Source organism: Micrasema longulum, unplaced genomic scaffold (assembly GCF_059751315.1).
Source record: "Micrasema longulum isolate JH-2025_06_02 unplaced genomic scaffold, ASM5975131v1 h1tg000140l, whole genome shotgun sequence".
NCBI lineage: Eukaryota > Metazoa > Arthropoda > Insecta > Trichoptera > Brachycentridae > Micrasema > Micrasema longulum.
In genome coordinates this window covers 681778-702929 of record NW_028277346.1, presented here as the reverse complement: position 1 = coordinate 702929, position 21152 = coordinate 681778, and the positions used below count along the sequence as shown (strand labels likewise).

Below are 21152 nucleotides of genomic sequence, written 5' to 3'. Positions count from 1 at the left end.
CTCACATATATTCAAAATTTTACAACTTAAAATTACTAAATAAATAAAATACAAATGAGTGGATCCTAAGGAAAATGTGTCCGCCAACAAAATTTGAAGTCTGAAAGAGTTTGAAGAAAAAAATAATAGTATTTTATGGCAAAAAAAAACTTGCTGTGCGTAGTACGCGGCAGTGACGCTAGTTAGACTGGCAATAATACAATAAAAAAAAAATGCATATGCTCTTTACTTGTGTGATTAACCTATCTGTTTTTTTTTTTAATGTGAACTGTTTTGTAAACAAACAAAGAAATAAACATATTAATTGTTTAATGTAATTTTTTTATATGTTTGATTTGTAGTTGAAGAAGATTCGCGGTGTGCTGGTAGCCAATGCTCACACCCTGTTCCCCGCCGAGTTTACCGCTCAGCTAAAGGAGATGTCAGTGCCATTTCTAGTCGTCATTAAAGAATTAAGAAGTCAGGTCAGTCAGTAATCACATGTAATATTGTTGTTTCATGCGGAATTGAACCAGAACCCTCGATGGGTGTTTCCACTCTGTGGTGACTCTCAGCTGAAAATTAGTCCCACTCGCAGTTTGCTAGTTGGCACATTTATAAGGTCGCTGTCTGTCCAAATATATTTATTTTTATTTATTTAACTTTTTGTACATAATTTTAATTATACATTGGTGGATTGATTGCCAAATGGCGATTTCTTCCAACCAACCAATAAAATAAAAGTTTTATTTTTGTCAACATATTACAACAGAGATGAAGAACATTTAAGAAAAGGTAATATAGAAGTCTAGGCATCTACAGGGCTTATGACCTGTCTTTAAGTATTATAATTTTTTGTAAAAGGCAGATTTGCTGTTTATGTCAATAAAATAAAATAAAGTCAAAAATAAAATTATATTGGTATTTATTTTTAATTCTTGCTCATTGGGAAAAGTAATTTCATTGATGTCGGCCCGGTGGATTGTTGATTTTTTTATTTCAAGTTAAATGTTACACAGTGTGTAAAGTGTCCACTTAAACCAGCTAATGACAGGCCATAAGCCCTGTATATGTCTAGACTTCCAAATTCCCTTCTCAAAATTGTTTTCCCTCTCTGCTGCAACAAATTTAAATATTAGTGTACTTACGCGACAAGAAATCCCAACATACAATGAATTCGCAATTTTGATTGAAATTTGTGTTCCACAGGTGGTCAGAGAAGCGTGCATCACGATAGCGTACATGGCCAAAACCCTGAAAACCAAACTGGACCAATTCTGCTTGTATATTATCACCGAGATGATTAACCTGATCCCTAATTCTGCCAAGGTAAGAACCCCTCATTCTTATTCTCAAAGGTGGGGGTCCACTGACCCCCAGGAGCTTGTAAACCACTGTTTACAAGCTCCTGACGTCACTGCGACCCGTGATCTATTGTGACGGGTCTCCGTGAATAGTTATCGCCCTCCGAGCCCAGGTCTTCAAAGAGCCATGCAATTAAATCATATGATTTTTCCATAACTCTGCACATCCTCACTATAACGCTTCTCGGAAACTAATCCTTTAAAATGTACCTTTGTTTATGTGTATTGACACCTCTGCTGTCCTTACGAAGAGTGCAGTATTTAGCATTTTCAATGACATTTTGTTAAATACAGATTCAACATCACAAAGAAAAGATCTTTATTTAGGTCTTAGTAGCGTATCAATATTCCTTCAAGAACCTTAAAATCCAGGAAGTAAAACTGCAGTAACTAGATTTTCCCTTTTGAATTTTTTTTTTTTATTATTATAGAAATAAAAGACAAGTGATATTTTAATCCACAAATTTGGAATATCCAGGGACCGGTTTCATCGCTTTTGCGACACCTTCGAGACTGGTATCTTTAGTAAGGAGTTCTGTTTATTTATACAAAACAGAGGTAAGGATAGAGAATTCAAAATTATATGCAAGTAAATGAAATAAAATTATTTTTAATATAGTAGCAATACTTAAACTCGTTAAAATAGCATTATATCAACTCATTAAGCTAACCTGAAAATTTTTTGTTAATGATCCTTAAAATAAAAATAATTTTATTTAATTTACTTTTGCATAATTTTGAATCCTCTATCCTTACCTCTGTTTTGTATAAATACACTGAACTCCTTAATAATGATACCAGTCTCGAAGATGTCGCGAAAGCGATGAAACCGTTCCCTGGATATTCCAAATTTGTGGATTAAAGTGTCACTCGTCATTTATTTCTATAATAAATTATAATGAACTTCCATCAAGAATTTTCACTTACAAACTTAAATGTACTAGATTTTCCGTTTATCTGACATTTAAAAGTGATGTTTGTGTAGTCTATGTCATTAAATTTTGTAGTGTTCACTGAAAAAGTCCTACGAAAAAAAGCATTTTTAATATACGATGTTTTACTTATTGGTACATGAAACAGGTGGTACCGTCTACAAATTCTGGCTGGCACATGTATTGTTATTAAACTAAGTAGTTCTGTACAGTCAATTATTCCTGTCATAATTTCGTGAAGCAGTAGTTGGTCCGCACACACTCTGTGGTATTGTATTATATTTTTAAAAGTGTCTGTCGGGTATGATGATGATGATAAAAATCCTTACACAATTATTTGTTTTGTAGGTTATATCATCTGCTGGTACGACCGCTATTCGATACATTGTCCGCTACGTACATTCCCCGCGCCTCATACCCATTCTGATGCAGAACATGACCGTTTCCAAGGCCAAGGAGATTAAAGCCACGCTGAGGTAACTAGTTGCATGACTTTGCACTTATTTTTTTGTAGATTAACGACTTTAATATTTTTGTTTTTGCTATGATTTCTCAAAACTCCAAATTAAAAACTGTTTCTAACTACATACAGTAAAAGCTCATTTTTACGTTCATCGATTTTACGTTTTCCCGTTTTTTACACCGAAATATTTAGGTCCTATTTTTTCCCATACATTCTCATTCAAATATTCCCCGCAATCAAAGTTTTTAACGTTTTTCATAACCCCGGTTTTATGTCGAATTTTTTAAATAACTCATTCAATCTGTCTAAAGACGAGCCGCGCGCAGCCGCTTGAATGGAGAATAAATTCAAGGCAAATAAAGAAATGTGTAAATTATTGTCTCAAACTAAACGAAAGTAGGTGCAGTGTAATTGACCATTTTGTTTAAGTGTCAAATTTTGACATTTTACTAAACAGTGAAATGCAGTTGACGCATGTTTAGGAAGAATAAAGTCTTTACATCAATAAATTACGATGCAAAAAATTTGACAATAGAAATATTGTTTGAAGTTATAAACTTAATTTGGAAATAAGATTATTTAACAGTTATCATAAGAGTATGAAAAAGTTTTAACATGATGTAAATGACAGTTGAAATTTTGTAAAATTTTCTAAAAAAAGTGATACCATATAAATAAAATTTCCCAATATTTAGGGAAAAATCGTTGTAGGCATTTTATGCAAATTCATTTTTTTTTTCTAGTTTTTAAGGTTAAGTACTTACATAAAATTATTTATTGCCTGAAAAAATACAAAATATTTTTAATTAAATCATTGGTAAATATGAATTATTCCCAATTATGACAGTTCTTACAATTTTTCTGCAGCATATTTCGTATACTAGTATAGTAATTATATTGTTATGTAATTTAATTCCATACATTTTTTATTTCCTCACTTAAGAGTTTTCCTCAGTTTTACACTTTTTTTGTTGCTCCCTTGAAAAACGTAAAACTGGGGTTTTACTGTATTAAATTAAATTTAAAAAAAAAATCAAATCACTTATTAGCAGTTAATCACAAAAATGAGCTTTGAGTAGTTTACCCAGGCACTTACTCGCTGAATAGCGCTATTTGGTGGTGGTGAAATAGATTTGATGTTTCACTCGACGAGTAGTTCTAATCAAGACCGTAATGTAACATTCTTCCTCATTTATATGTTTGCAGCGATATCCTATGTTCCCTGCTGGAGACTTGGAGTACTCCATCCCTCGAGAAGCAGCAAGCCGTGGTGCGCGATGCCATCAGGAAGGGCTGCTCTGACGCCGATAACATGACCAGAATAAACTGCAGGAGGTTTGTGATCTCCGTTAAATGCATTTTGGTGACGCGAGAGAGAGAGACGCAAAAGTAATTTCCTCGCATGAACTAATCCAAGATGGTCCAACGGGGGGCTTTGTGTATCAGGATTGGATATTGGATGCGGTAATAATACTGCCATTGACACTTTTTTAGCGATAACTATATGAAGACAGCGGTAGGCATATACTTTTTGTTTTCAGTTTATCATGCAGATCACAGAAGACATTCTTTTGTTTTCAGTAAAATACAAAAGCCGTCAGTTTTATTTTTAAATGTGGAATTTGTAAACTATTGCAATGTGGTAGGTACTGCCAGGCTGCTCGGGTTCCTACTTCTCAAGGTAAAGCCGACGATCAAAATATACAAATGGCAGTAAACATTCACACGTAATCACTTTTTTTTTAACATGAAAAGAGATATTAGGGGTTTTTCACTTGGGTCTTTACACTGCCAAGATGACCATACATTCTATAAATTTTATATTATGAAAAGGCTTGTTACAAAAGAGATATTAGCTGTTTTTATCTTGTGTCTATACACCACCAAGATAGCAATACATTCTTATAGGGAAATATCACCTTTTTTTTTTTACAATTAAATTAATAAATTCTATGAAACAGTGTAGAGTAAAAAAAATTTTTTTTACTATTTATTCATCATCATCATCATTCCCTTTCCGCACCTAATGGTCCATAGGGCACTGCATTGGTACACCAATTGCAGCGTATCTTGAAATTTTTTTGCAACATGGAGGTAAGATGATCAGACTTACTCCTCATTAGTAGCGTAAAAAATATTTTTTAATTTATCATTTTGAATTACCACAAAAACGGTCATTGCATTGGCAACGTCCCTCCCTAATACGTCACAATTCATAGACAGGCGCCGTGGCACAGTTGGTTAGACGGCCAACAGTGAAACTGGCGTTGCGGGTTCGATTCCCGCCAGTTGCAAGAAAAAAATCAAAGAAAGATTTTTTTCTCGACTGGTCTGGGTGTTGTGGTTTATTTTTCATTACCTCCTTCCATATCCCCTCTATCCCACCTGCTGACAAGCCTCGAAATAGAGGCTTAGCGGGATATTCCTTTAGAAAAAAAAAAAAATGTTAATTGAACTTTGTTTTTGATCGTTTAAATTTAAATAGAAAATCGTTACGAATCTTGCTGTCACAATTATCAAGGCCAAACATGTCGCTTTTTTCTAGTGACATATTTTTTTATAATTTCGTTTTTCAAGTTACGTACGATAACATTTCTCCACAATACGTATATTGATTTTAAAAACACAATTCATTTTTCTAAATCCATTTAATATGTTTTTATTGGTATTCGTAGTATGTGATATTTTCCTATTGTAGAATGTTATGCCCAGTGTTTGTTACAAAAGGTGTTTTTACACCACCAATATTTATTTGTATTATTTTATTTCATTGGAAAGCCAACAGACATTTATAAATTTATAAGATACAATTATACCATAAATACACATCATAAAGTTCAATTAGAGACTTCCACATAATATTGTTATTGTAAATGTTGTCACATAAAAATTATACATAACATAAAATAACTAATCATACAAAACTTATAATATTACTAGAAATGTAAATGTAATACATATTATTCAAAATATATCTACTTTTGAATATTGGTCACACAGTTGCACATTTTAATATATAATACAACTATAGTTGACCATACAGTGTACATTTATAATGTGCCCACATACAGAACTGCACATAACCTGCATAATATAGGCTGTGGATTCAAGGCGCAACATCATAACTTGAATAATTTTTGGAAATTTCACTTTTAAAGGAAGTTAAAGATATGTTCACAATTTTTTTTTTAATAAAGATATGTTATTTATTTATTTATTTAAATCTTAAAGTAGGGCACACATATAATACATATTGTTATGTGTGTTCTAATAATAACATTGCAAATATATTTAATTTATAAATTGTTTATAACATATGTCTTGACCATTATTTTAAATTTTGATATGTTTTTTTCTTCATAAATATTTTTTTCCATTTCGTAATACTTTTTAATTGCTTTAAATAAAATTGAATTTTGTGACTTTGCCTTTTTCCTAAATGGAAGTCTAATTTTGTTCTTTTCTCTAGTATTGATCTCTATTATTAATATCAATACAATTTAATTTCTGCTTACACATATTGCAGGTTCTATTTAAAAATGAATTTTGAAAAGATTTAGTGGAACATTTAGAAATTTTAAAAAGAGATTGGTTTCTGGTCTGCGTTACTGGGACTCTAAAATTAATAAGTGATAGAATCTTAGGGCAATCTATCGTGTTATTCAAAGTTTTATTCATAAAAATGGCGTCAGCCATGTTCCTTCGAGTTTGGAGAGTTTGGAGTTTAGGTAAGTTTGTAGATTCATCTGTACCTGTATTCTGAGTCAACCGTCTAAAATTGCAATATGATAAAAATGTTGATATGACGATACATTCTTATTATTAAATTTTATGAAAATGTTTGATACAAAAGAGATATTATCCATTTTTTTCTTGGCCCTTAATACCACCGAGAACATGAAGCAAGACAAATAATTGAAATCTATGATGCCTCTACTTCCGCTTGTAACTATAGAGTATTTGTTTCGCAGAGCATTTTGGCTGTTCAAGAGCCAGTTCCCGGCGGCAGGCGAAGCGCTGTTCCTTCAGCTGGACGCCACTGCCCAGCGCGCCGTGGAGAAGGACGCGGGCTCGCGTCACGGCAGCACCGACAGCCTCCACACCACCCCCGCCCCCTCCTCGGTGCCCCGGCCATTGTACGGTAAGCACAGAGACGCCTTCTACTTTGTCGAGATATGAACCGTTGCTAGATTTATTCTAATTTAATATTACATTATTTAATTGCACTTCTTTATTATAAGTTAGGTTATGATTATTGTGTTGAGCTTTCTATCGTAACTCTTTTGATTCATCATCATCATTAGTGGCGCTACAGCCCGATGTGGGCCCTGGCCTCCTCCAGAATTCGTCTCCATTCCTCCCTGCACCCCGCGGCTCTTCTCCAGTTCGTCGGGCCAATCGCTCTAATGTCACTTTCCACATTATCCAGCCATCTTAATTTTGGTCTGCCTCTGCTTCGTCTGCCTTCCGTGGCATAAATAATCTTTTTTGGGGTTAATCGGTTATCATTCGTTCTATGCACATGGCCCAACCACTATAATCTTCTTATTTTTATGAATTATGCAATGTTGGGTTCGCCATGCAGTGCCTCTATAGTCCTTAAAATAAAGCTTGATTAAAATGACAGCTGTCAAACTAATGTCACTGGTGATGGGAAATTACTGATCACTGATCAAATCGATTTTATCAGTTTTTTCATGCAAACATGAAACTCTGTTTCCAAAAATTGATAAAAAAAAGGAAAAACAAGCCTATTACAGTGTGTTTAAGACAATTATTCACCAAAAAATAAGACATTTATTCTTTTTTCATAAACAACATCAAATTAATTATTTTTTATTCGATCAATTTACATTTATCAATTTGTCCCATCTCTAACATTTTTGCAAAATGATGTAACCTAAAATGATGTAAGAACGTTGTAAATAATTAGGTTTATTTCAGTTTTAAAGCTGATTTCATACATTTATGTTGATTTAAATGTCAAGCATTGTATTAAAAAAATAAATTAACATGCCAGATACGAATGATTTTTCGTGTGTCAATATAAATCACTCCTTAGACGTTACAACAAAGTTGTGTCGTCTCTTTTGCCGACAACTATCATTCTAATCAAGCTATATTTTAAGGACTATAATTCATGATTAAACCGTCTCCTCCACACTCTTTTGATTACTCTTCAGTTATAAATAAATGAAAAAAAAAAATAAAGCTTTTGTGTTCAATTTTTATTTTGTTGTATTAAATTAGTTGTTTATATTTCCAGAAAGAAAAATGATGACCAGCACTAGAAGCCCATCAGCGAGCATCACAGGTTAGTTTATTTTTAAATTGTTCTTTGCAAATAATATTAATATCGTATAAAGATTAATAATTAAGCCTTGATAATGAAATAAAAAAGAGTGTTAATTTGATGCCACCTTAGAGTAAGATACAACGGACCGTATGTATTTGGATTGAGAATTGCAAGCGGAAACCGAAACCGTCCATTGCACGTTTGTTGCTTAGATAAAAACCAAACTAAAACTAAACCAAAAAATTGGAATGCTTTTGTTTTGTGCAATAGAGCTTAAGGGCTTCTCTAGAGAATTATTACTCTGAGGATGTCGCTATGTTTTTCAAAAGATCAATATGTTTGAAATTCAGTTTAGTGTAAATAAAAAATATGTTCTGTTTGCAAAACAGTGAAAAAGGATGCAATCAAGTAAAAATTAGATTTAGTACAATTATGTTAAATTAAATTATAAGCAAACATATTAGAAACTGTCGTATCCTCACTAGGTATGGTAAATACCTGTTCTGAGGTAGGCAGCATTTTTTAATATTTTTTATGATTCAGCATTTTTAGTCTTAGTAATGTGTAGAGATGATTTAAATATGGAAATCTTGCAAAAGATAAAACTATGAAAATCTCACAAAAATTATGGAACTAAAAAAATTCAACCTGTCAAAGTGTATGAAGCTGAAAAAAATGTATAGAAAAAAGTCCAAGAATGTAAAAACTGAATGTAAAATAGTAGAATTCAGTGAAATGTAGTAAATATGAAATTCCCCACTTGGAATTTTACGTTTTGCTATGTTATGCAAATCTGAATATTTTTTTGAATGATGACAACTGGTCCAAGAAGAAGTTTAAAAATTGAAAAATTGTTTTCGGGCGTTGCCTGGTATGTGAAATGATTCAGTCAGATGAATCTCTTCGCAACAATAAAGGTTTCAGCTCTTTAACTTCACTAAAATCAGCAGATGGAAGAATTGAAGAAATATGGATGTTCAAACATAGGCAAAATGGTGAGTGATACACAGTGTGTAGAGTGGCCACTTGAACCAGCCAATGACAGGCCATAAGCCCTGTTAATGCCTTGACTTCCATATTCCCTTATTTAAGGTATTCTCCATCCCTGTTGTAATTTGTTAATCTTAATTACTCCCGAGGGGGTGAAATTCAGTCTTTTGTCTATGAACATTTGGACAAACTCAAATATTGTAATGAAACCAACTGGTCCAAGAAGAAGTTTAAAAATTGAAAAATTGTTTTCGGGCATTGCCTGGTATGTGAAATGATTCAGTCAGATGAATCTCTTCGCAACAATAAAGGTTTCAGCTCTTTAACTTCACTAAAATCAGCAGATGGAAGAATTGAAGAAATATGGATGTTCAAACATAGGCAAAATGGTGAGTGTTACACAGTGTGTAGAGTGGCCATTTGAACCAGCCAATGACAGGTAATAAGCCCTGTAAATGCCTTGACTTCCATATTCCCTTATTTAAGGTATTCTCCATCCCTGTTGTAATTTGTTAATAAATGCAAAGTATTTTTCTTTTCATGTATTTTAAAGAAGTTTCGCCTTACAATAGGGAAATATCACATGCTACAAATACCGATAAAAATATACAAAATGGATTTAGAAAAATTAATGAATCGGGTTGTGGTCCTGTGGCTAGTGTCTCGGACTCATGGACCAAAGGTCCGTGGTTCGAATCCCACTCTGCCCCAACTTGATTCCCATTTTCTAATAGTGAGTTATTTTCAACTCGTTGAAAATGGCCCTCAAAATTAAATATTTGGGTAAATCATAAGAACACAAATATTTCTTTACAAAAAAAAAAAATATTTTCTAAATCAATTGGATATTGTAGAGAAATGTTTGCATATAAAAATAAATTATAAAAAAAAAAAATCCTCTGAAAAACGCGGCATGTTTGGCCTTGATAATTGTGATGTCAAGATTCGTGACGATGTTCTATAAACATTAAAACGGTTAGGAACAAAGTTCAAAAATAACATGAATCGTGACGTATTAGGGACGAGGCCATTGTAATGACCGTTTTTGCGGGAATTGAAAACTACATCACCATGTATTAGGGGCGTGGCCAACACAATTACTGTTTTTGCGGAAATTAAAAAAATGCTAATTTAAAAATATGCTACTAATAAGTAGATTTTTTTTTTTTTTTACTCGTCAGTATTTTGTAGATCCTTATTACGTTGAAAATGTTTGAAAAATATATATATTTTCTTTATGGTGTATTAGGGGCGTGGCCAATGCAGTGACAGTTTTAGCGGGAATTCAAAATTATAAATTGAAAAGTATTTTTTATGCTACTAATAAGTAGTAAAAAAAACATTTTGTGATATTTCCCTATTAATACTATTACTATAGTCCTTAAAATTTAGCTTGATTAAAATTACAGCTGTCAAACTCATGTCAATAGTGATGGAAAATTACTGATCACTGATCACTGATCATGTACCGATCAAATCGATTTTATCAGTTTTTTCATGCAAATATGAAACTCTGTTTCCGAAAATTGTTATAAAAATGCAAAAACAAGCCTATTATAGTGCGTTTAAGACAATTATTCACCAAAGAATAAGACATTTATACTTGTTTCGTGAGCATTATCAAACGAATAATTTTTTTATTCTATCAAATTAAATTGATCAATTTGTCCATCTCTAACGTTTTTGCAAAATGATGTAACCTTGTAAGAACGTCGTTAATAATTAGGTTTATTTTAGTTTTAAAGCTGATTTTATATATTTATGTTGATTTTTATGTCAAGCATTGTATTAAAAAAATAAATTAACATACCAAATAGGAATGATTTTTCGTGTGTAAATAATAGGACGTTACTACAAAGTTATGTCGTAAATTTTTCTGACAACTGTCATTCTAATCATGCTATATTTTAAGGACCATCGACTTTTTCATTTGGAACTTTTTTCCCATATTGTCATAAAAATGTTCAGCTCATATAAATTGTTTATTAATTTCACATTTCTTTATTTTCATTGCAAATAAATCATGGATCGGTAATGTATTTATTTTAATTTATAAATACAATTAAATTCTTTTTTAAACCACACAATTTACTTTTACATTCATTTTTATAATTTACAAAAAATATGTTTTGCCACTATTCATAATGCTTACAACACAAACACACTCTCGCTTATAATTAATGGATATGTACTGCTTTCTATTTTGGCTTAATATTATTTATGTTAATGCTAATCAAAATCAATATGGACGCTTATAAACTCTTCGGATTTCGAAACTCTTTGAAATGATTGAAAATACAAATTCAAATCAAATTTTACTGTTTTGAATTTTTTTACCGATTTCGGAACGGTTTGGAATGATGTAAATCATATCCCCGAATGTTAAAATCTGTTGTGTGCCTCTGAATTTTGTTTTCTTCTGGGTTGTTTGAATCTGACAGCGTCAGCTGAAAACCTCAGTGCGTGTGGAGCCGGACCCTCGACTCCGAGTGGTCTCGGTAGAACCGGTTCCTTCCGGAAAACTCCCGGTTCTCCCAGGAGAAGACTATCGCATGATCGGACTAACATTCCACTTCCCACTAGAGGTTAAAAAAAATTCTCTCAAAAATATCAAAAGATGTTTTAATATTTTCGTATTGGAAACGTGTTGGCACTTAGGAACTTAATTTAATTATAACTTTTGAAAACTGAAGAGATATAGAAATCTAAGCCCGTTAGGGCCTTAATTATGAACGCTATCTTCATCTGTACGTATCGAGGTGGTATACTTAACTTCTGTACTATCTGTATCTACCTCGGTATGTTCTACCTACTTGTCATCTCGACGTCATATGATCGAGTCCAACCAACGAATGACCCCAAAAATTTACTCCGCGTTCCTTACTTCATTAACATTTAAAATAATATACTTCAAAGCGATTATAAACTTCAATAAATCCCGATTCAAGCAAAAAATGCTCGCTTGAACATGATTTTTATATGACTTTTGACAATTACCAAGATGGTATGCTTAACGATCGTCTGTATTTATCTACTGAGTGATAACAAGGCCGGCTACTTTAACGTCTATTTAACTTTTGACACATGGGCGCCTATAAAGTTCCGTAATTATTGACAGGCAACCATAGACCGAAAAATGCAATACTTCATGTTTTTTTCATTACGATAGTGAAGCGACATGTTCTTTTGCTCCGATATTTATCGATATCGATGTTTATTGAGACTACTTATGCAACGAGGATTATACAAGTTGACAAGATGAACGAGAAATTAAAAAAAAAAAAATTCTATCGAAAGCCACAGTATTTTTATTCACTTAATAATGAATACGACTAATTTACATGAAATATAAATGTCTAACTGATTCAATATTGTGAAAATATCAAATATTTATTAAAAACTACTTATCGATTGTCTATGGCCAAAACTAATTTGACAGTTCGTCAGAATATATTGAATTTTAATGGCGCCGTGGTCGCTGTCATTTATTATTGTCGCCGACAAACTGACAGTGTCGCGACACAAAATTTCTCAATTTACATTACGACAATGAAATAGTCCTATGCATATTTGGGTTTTCTGTAGCTCCTGCACCCAATGACAAACTCCAATTAAGGAGTTTATCGAGACTGTATTTAAAGTTTCTTTTGTAAAGAAATGATGTAATTTTTGCAATATTATTTATTGAATGAAGACTTTAAAAAAAAAAGTTTTACTACAGCGCTTTCGTAATATAAACTCTGCTTTAAACGTCTGGGTATGTTTATAAACTACAAAATGTTGAGATTAAAACTTTTTCATAAGTAAAGTCGATTTTTATGAGAAATCGATTCGGTAACGCATTAGGACATCCCTAATCGATACATAATCGAGCTGTCAAAAGTTAAATAAATGGTTGGATAGAGTATAGACTTCAATATTGACTTATTTCTCTCATATTTTTAATAAGTTTTTTAGGAAAAGAGTGCCAACCTCAAAACGATTCAAAATTGAAATAAATCATAATTAAAGGAATAATTGCTTGGTGGAACAAAATTTTTATCACTTTCAATGTGTAGATATGACCTCTATCCTCACTTAATGAAACGTAGCTCACCTAACCTTACCAAATCTCACATTTATTTTCACCTTAACCTCACCTAACCTAACCTAACCTAATCAAACGTAATCTAACGCAACTCATCCTGTTCTTTCACTTAACTTCCAAATCTCACATCCAACGCCACCTTACCTAACCTATTCTCATTCCTATCTTAACCTAAAATCATCCCACAACACCTAACCTAATGTAATCGCACCTAATTTCACCTAACCTAACCCTGTCTTCCCTTACCTAACCTTATTTCCAGAATCCCTCAATCTTATCCACATCCCGGTTACGCTGCCTCCCCTTTCATGGGTACCAGGATCCCTTTCTTCGCTTCCCTCAGAAGTTGGCGACTTCAAATATATAAGCTCTGAAGAGCTGCACATGGTATCCGAGACTTCGGGGCCGATTATTGTAAAGTTGAAAAAAGGCCAGTAATATTAATATTATTTTAACACAAAGTACCTATCAGACTCCTTGGTAATGTTGACATATTACCACGGAGATGAAGAACACTTCAGAGAAGGGAAGTCTAGGTATCTACAGGGCTTATGACCTGTCATTGGCTGGTTTAATTAAATCATTTTAAAAATTCCACATCATAAACCATAATAAATAACAAGAATAATGTGACCTCACTGGGGTTACCCGTGCCGAGGACTTACCTAGCCAGGCTAGTGACTTTTGTCTGAACGGTGACAATATTATGCCTTTGTACAAGCCACAAGTCTATTTATAATACGAGGTGTGTTCAGAAAATAACTAAGGTTTGGAAAGTCCGATTGTTTTTTTTTTTCGTTATGTTGGTATACATGCCCCTAAAGTATGCTAAAATTCTCAGCTGTATTTATTGTTTACTTTGTCTGTGGCAGCTGCTGAAGTTGGACGTGTTCAGCGCGCTTGGCGATTCTCGTCTTGGCGATCCAGAATGCCTCCACTGGGACGATTGAGCCTTAGTCCCGACGTCATATCCGTAAACCCATGTTTCGTCACCTGTTATAACACGTTTCGGTAATTCTGTATCGTCGTTGACTTCATTTAGTGACACCTGAGCGACTTCCATTCGCCGCTGTTTTTGTTCAAAATAAAAAAATTTGGAACAAATTTCGCTGCCACGCGTTTCATACCCGAAACATTCGAAAAATTTTATGGCATGAGCCGATCGATATGCCAACATCATCAGCGACTTCTCTGATTGTGATTTGGCGATCGTTCATAACCATTTCATTAACTTTTTCCACATTTTCATCGGTTTTCATGTTTTTGGCGTCCGGGCCGTTCATCATCTTCAATGTCTTCACGGCCATCCTGGAAACGCTTATACCACTTGTAAACACTAGTTTTACTCATAGCAGACTTGCCAAGGCCTTTATTAACATTTTACACACTTTGTTTCATTTTTACACAAAATTTGATACAAATTCTACGATCCATTTTTTTAACAAACTAAAATTGCCGAGCTCATAAAAACACGTCTAACCTTAGCGGCTGCCACAGACAAAGTAAGCAATGAATACAGCTGAAAATTTAATCATACTTCAGCAGCATGTATACCAACATAATAAAAATAATAATTGACAATTGGACTCTCCAAACCAGCAAAATTAAAAAATTCCCGTTATTTTCTGAACACACCTTGTTGATATTTTTCTGAAGTTAAGGCAGCAAAACTCTATAATATTGCATATTGTGATCAAAATACTCTGTATTTGTTTACTGCAGTGCTCTATCACTACTGTTTGCGGAAAGGGAATAATTGATAATGACCAATGTATAAAAATGTGAATATCTACTGGTTTGTAAACGACAAATCACTTGTCTCTAAAAGTTATACCGTTCGTTAAATATAGATCTTCTTATAAAAGTATTAATCTCTTAGTAATATATATTTTTGATGTTTCCAGATCGCAGTGTCGGTTCTATCGTTGGTCGCAGTGTGTCCGCAGTGGACGCCGCCGCAGCCCAGAGAGCCAAAGCGCGCGCCTTATACTCGCAGCAGGCGAGAACTAGGCTCGCCTGCAATACCGCTAGTCTGCGTAAGTTTGTCAATATTAAACTACATTAGAAACTCGAGCATTACATTTGTTGGTGTGAATTCTGTTCCATAATAGCGGCGGCGATGAAAGGATTCTCCACTTCCCCTTATTGAGAATTCTCAATTATCCCGATTATATTGATAAAGAAATATGTGTAGCTCTGATATCGGGCGGTAAATAAATCAATTTCAAATGGCTAAAAACAAGTGTTATTATTTTAATTTCTTATAAAATGAATAACCATAATGTTAGAGAAGAGAGACCATAGAGTTTGAGAAACTTTGTAAATATTTAAGTTAGTTTGTTTGAAAATGTCCTAACAAGACGAAACGCGTCACAATATACCCTTTGTATATTTTATAAAAAATAAAGTAGAATAATCCAATAAACTTGTTTTATTTTGGATACATTACCAAAATAAAGTTAGAGCTTCAAATATAAATTTTACTTTACAAAGTTGTTTTATTTATTTTAATATAAATTTTACTTTTGATATTTTTCTATCCAAAGTTTGTAGTAAAAAAGCACATAAAAGGGAAATATCACATACTACAAATACTGATAAAAAGATGCGAAATGGATTTGAAAAAAATTATTGTATTTTCAAAACATGTATTTATTCATTATTTTAAAAATAAAATTGTCTAAAAATTCGCCTTCACAAAAATGCGCCATGATTGATTGTGACATTCGTGACATCGAGATTCATGTTCGTCTACATGTTTGGCATTTTTTCTTACTATTTGTATGGGCCGTTATTGTCGCGTGGTTTTTACGAAATATATAAATAATAAACAATACAATCCTAAAATGTCACTTAACTTAACTTTCATCTGTATTTATCTACCGAGGGATTACAAAGCCGGCTCTTTTGACATCTCGATACGTACACTCAGGAAGATTGTAAAATAGATTGAAAAAATATATAAACAGAATTTTGGAAAAAAATTGATCGGAACCAGCATGAACACGATCACAATACTAGAGAAAAGAACAAAATTAGACTTCCATTTAGGAAAAAGGCAAAGTCACAAAATTCAATTTCATTTAAAGCAATTAAAAAGTATTACGAAATGGAAAAAAATATTTATGAAGAAAAAAACATATCAAAATTAAAAATAATGGTCAAGACATATGTGATAAACAATTTATAAATTAAATATATTTGCAATGTTATTATTAGAACACACATAACAATATGTATGATATGTGTGCCCTACTTTAAGATTTAAATAAAAAAAAATAAAAAAATAACTACATTTATTTTTTATAGTGGTAACATTTTTATGGCTAGATTCTCTTATATATCTGTACCTCAGAGGCAGACGGATGCAAATCCGGAATTCGATAAAATGACATTTCGATTTTCGTATCCAGTTTATGATAATTGCCATTGATTTTGAAGAAATGTAAGTTTTATAATGAAAGAACCAATGTATTAAGTTACCGAAAATACAAGTTAATGTCATAAATTAGAGAAAGTAGATTCTTCAGGCTTTTTTTTTAACATTTGACGTTAGGATTTGCATCCGTCTGTCTCTGAGGTACAGATATTAATAAGGCAGAATCTAGCCACATTATCTCTGCATCTAGCCGTTCGTTTTCAAAACTGACTGACAGTTATGTCAGAATTTAAATTGACTTCAAAATTTACTTATTTCTCTCTCATTTATTAAATAGACTAAAGAAAAAAACTGTCCGCCTCAGAACTTTTAAAAATGAAATAAATTGTAATTAAAACAAACACTGCTCGGTGGGTCGATAATGTATCTTTGTAAACGCTCGGGAGATTTTATATTCAAATATGCCGTCACGGTGAAGATATGATGTCCTTAACTTCGCATTGTAATCACGGTCTGGGTCATCAAAGTATCGGGGGCCTAGGTAGGGGGCGAGTGCTCTAACATCCTCAGGTTTAACCAGTGGTCCCCTTAGGATATGGCATCACATAAAATGTGTATAGGTGTTTCATCATTTACACTGCAGAACCTACATCTAGAAGTTTCGGAAAGGTTCATTCTAGAAATGTATTTATTAAATCAGTGCAGTTGTAGTGTGAATAAATGCATTCTTATTTTGTGAACCAGTAGAATTTGTCTGTTTTACATTAGTCTATGTTAATAAATAATGTAGAATTAATTTGTTGTTGTTTTTTGTATTGCCATCGGCAGAAGGCGAAATGCCACCAAGAGGTAAAATAGACCATTAATTCATTAGATATTTATTATTTGCATGTTATGTGTATTTTTTAAATTAAAAATATTACAAAAAAGAATTTAATATATATTTTAAAACACACTCCCTCTGTAAATACGAGCATCGTGTTCCATTAGAAAGGTAGAAACGCCAATTTTAAAATGTAAAAATATCATGTGTACGAGGTGTGTTCAGAAAATAACGGGATTTTTTTAATTTTGCGGGTTTGGAGAGTCCGATTGTCAATTATTTTTTTAGGTTGGTGTACATGCCCCTGAAGTATGCTAAAATTTTCAGCTGTATTTATTGTTCACTTTGTCTGTGGCGGCCGGTAAGGCTATACGTGTTTTTATGAGCTCAGCGTTTTTCGTTTGTCAATAAAATGGATTAAAGAATTTCTATTAAATTTTGTGTAAAAAATTAAATAAAGTTTAACATAGTGTGTGAAATATTAACAAAGGCCTATGGTGAGTCAGCTTTGAGTAAAACAATTTACGAGTGGTATAAGCATTTCCAAGACTTTGAAGATGATGAATGGCTCGGACGCCCCAGCACATCAACAACCGATGAAAATGAGTAAAAAATGAACGAAATGGTTATGAACGATCGCCGAATCATAATCAGAGAAGTCGCTGGATGATGTTGGCATATCGATTGGCCATGCCATGAAATTTTTTCCAAAAATTTGTTCTAAAATTTTTGAATTTTGAACAAAAACAGCGGCGAATGGAAGTTGCTCAGGTGTCATTAAATGAAGTCAACGACGATAAAGAATTACTGAAACTTGTTACAACAGGTGACGAAACATGGGTGCACGGATATGACGACGAAACTAAGGCTCAATGGTCCCAGTGGAGGCATTCTGGATCGCCGAGACGAAAATCGCCGAGCTCATTAAAACACGTCTAACCTTAGTGGCTGTCACAGACAAAGTAAACAATGAATACACATGAAAATTTCAGCATACTTCAGGGGCAATGTATACCAAGATTATAAAAAAATGACAATTGGACTCTCCAAACGCGCAAAATGAAAAAAATCCCATCAATTTCTGAACAAACCTTGTACGCATAAGAGTTAATTTTAAAAAAAATTGTTAAGAGCTACACAATATTTGCTGTATCTTAGATGTAGCCTATAGTCCTTAAAATGTAAGATGATTAGAATGACAGCTGTCAAACTCAAATCAATAGTGATGGGAATTTACTGATCACTGATCATGTACAGATCAAATCGATTTTATCTGTTTTTTCATGCAAACATGAAACTCTGTTTCCGAAAATTGATTAAAAAAACGCTGAAACAAGCCTATTATAGTGTGTTGAATACAATTATTCACCAAAGAATAAGACATTTATACTTTTTTCGTGAACATTATCAAACAAATTATTTTTTTATTCGATCAATTTGTCCCGTCTCTAACGTTTTTGCAAAATTATGTAACCTTGTAGAAACGTCGTTAATAATTAGGTTTATTTTAGTTTTAAAGCGGATTTGATAAATTTATGTTGATTTATATGTCAAGAATTGTATTAAAAAAATAAATTAACTTACCAAATACGAATGATTTTTTGTGTTTCCATATAAATAACTCCTTAGACGTTACTACAATGTTACGTCGTCAGTTTATCTGACAACTGTCATTCTAATCATCTTCCATTTTAAGGACTATAGTATACGAGTAATGTGTCTATTTATTATAGTCGGTAATTTCAGTAAGAAAATAATTAGAAAATGGCACTGTTAACCTTTTTATTTTTTTAATTGCATTAAGGTGCTTGACAAAACTGATAAAAATTAACGTTTTGTAGCTCGCTCAAAGAAATCTCCAGCGGCCCCATCCAGCGCCTCCCAAACCCCTAGAAGTCCAGAATACAATTCCTCCACCAGATCAAGACCCAGAGTATCACAGTCACAACGTAAGTACTCCTCTATAGCCGTATTGCGGGGTCGGGGTAATTACTACCACCAGGTACCATCAAAATCAGCATTTTTGCGTTAACCACTAAAAACACATCTTCGTATCCTTCTCCACGATTGCTACAAATAGACAAGTCTTGCATTCAAATGATCATAATCTTGTTTGAATGCATCATGCAGTAATTATAATGATAATTATTATTACATTAATTTTAAGTGAGCAGCTTAAAGCAGATATGCTTAAATCTATTTTAATGAAAGTTAGTTGTTGGCGCATTTTAACTTTTCCCAAACAAATCTAGTCCATTTTTGAACCCATTGAGACTACACGCTGAGATCAGCTCTTGTGACAGCTTATTCCAACTATCAACAACCCTATTGCTCAGTAAATAGAACATTTGTTAAAACTTAACGATAGAAGAAAAATTATAGACCTTTTAAATTTATTCAAAATTGTATATTCAATATGGAATTGCCCTGAACTATTATCTCTCATCAACTTCAGGGTGCCTGAAAGAATGACTAGACAGGTGCCACCGTTTTGTAGCAACAATTCACGGACAGTGTATACTTGTAATGCCGTATTAAATAGACTTCAAGAACTCAGCAATAGTTATTCCCACGTATCTGATATATTTAGTGCAGGGTATTGTTCCTATAGAACAAACCTTTTGAACCTTTTCAAAGATGGTGAATGGTAATTATATTTATTTATTCATGCATTTCATAATATATATATACAGTTTTTTGTTCACTTTGCCTAGCTGTGTGAAACAGTACTTATGATTTTCTTGTTGTTTTACTGTAGAATGTTTTATTATTTAAACTTTCTACTGAATATGCTGTATAATTTTTAGGTTAATTTTTTAAATATAAATCTAGTATAATTTTTGGTTTAATTTTTTTTTTTTAAATCTTGGGTATAAGGAAATTCATGTTTAAAAAAATAATAATATTAAGCTAAATATGTTAATATTATAAATGTTTGTAAAAGGCAGATTTGCCGTTTATGTTTATAAAATAAAATATCTCGTTTTCTTCAGCCTGAGATTGTGGCCTCAAAGACAAGCATCTTGTTTAAGCTCGAACATGGGATCCAAGTTTGGGCAGCTATAGTGACGGTTGAGTATCTTGTATGTCTATCAGGTCACCCCTTTCTCGTCATTCCTGTAGTGTCGTGAAACTGAGAGTTTCCAGTCTCTTCACATATGGAAGCCGTTTCAGGCGTAAATGTTTTTTTTTTTATAGTTTTTCAGAGATTAAAAAAATATCTTTTTATTTATAATACTTTTTTCTTTGCATTTTACAAAAGGTTTTTAGTTCAACAACAAACGTGTAACTGACGGTTTCCGTTTGCACTTGAAATTCTCAACTTGAGTACCTACGGCCCGTTGTATTGCTGTAATCTGTAGCTAACTTTGTGGTTAATAATCAAATAATGATTATTCTCTGAATGGGCAACTCTATTAGCCAGTGGCGTGTTATTACTCTAAGGTTTCAAGACAGTTTTAAAAAATTATTGTTTTTGTGTTACTCAACTATTGCAATAGGCCAATGTACAAAAAGTTGTTCAAAAGTGAAAATAAGTAAAAAAAAGACTGCCCTATTGAGAATCAGGACTATACAGCAATATTCTTTACTGAGAATTTCTTCCATTGCAGCGTCTTCCCGATCGAGTTCTCCGACATCTCGTCTACCGACAGTGGGCGGTGCCATTCCTCGGCCGACAAGAAGGTCGTCGGGCATACCGAGGTCATTAGCTGGCTCCAGAGAAACGTCCCCATCCAGGTTTGTACTTGAAAAAATGTGAACAAATCAAACCCCTAAATTACAATTTTCATGGAGCCGACAAAACCAATTTACTTCGTCTTTAGATATAGTGACGCCAA

The 21152-nt window shown here is 33.0% G+C and overlaps 1 protein-coding gene across 10 annotated transcripts in view; it reads left to right on the top strand.

Moving 5' to 3' along the window:
• Nucleotides 1-21152, top strand: part of chb (CLIP-associating protein) — a 117650-nt gene that overhangs the window by 74079 nt on the left and 22419 nt on the right. For 9 of the 10 annotated variants that reach the window (XM_088242469.1, XM_088242470.1, XM_088242468.1 and 6 more), the window contains 9 exons: nt 342-464; nt 1189-1308; nt 2624-2751; nt 3945-4073; nt 6710-6879; nt 8005-8052; nt 15016-15147; nt 19155-19262; nt 20925-21051. In XM_088242469.1, the coding sequence (XP_088098595.1) occupies nt 342-464; nt 1189-1308; nt 2624-2751; nt 3945-4073; nt 6710-6879; nt 8005-8052; nt 15016-15147; nt 19155-19262; nt 20925-21051 (1085 nt within the window). Of the gene's footprint in view, nt 1-341; nt 465-1188; nt 1309-2623; nt 2752-3944; nt 4074-6709; nt 6880-8004; nt 8053-11465; nt 11610-15015; nt 15148-19154; nt 19263-20924; nt 21052-21152 lie in introns of all 10 variants that reach the window. The other variant, XM_088242463.1, reaches the window with a different exon arrangement.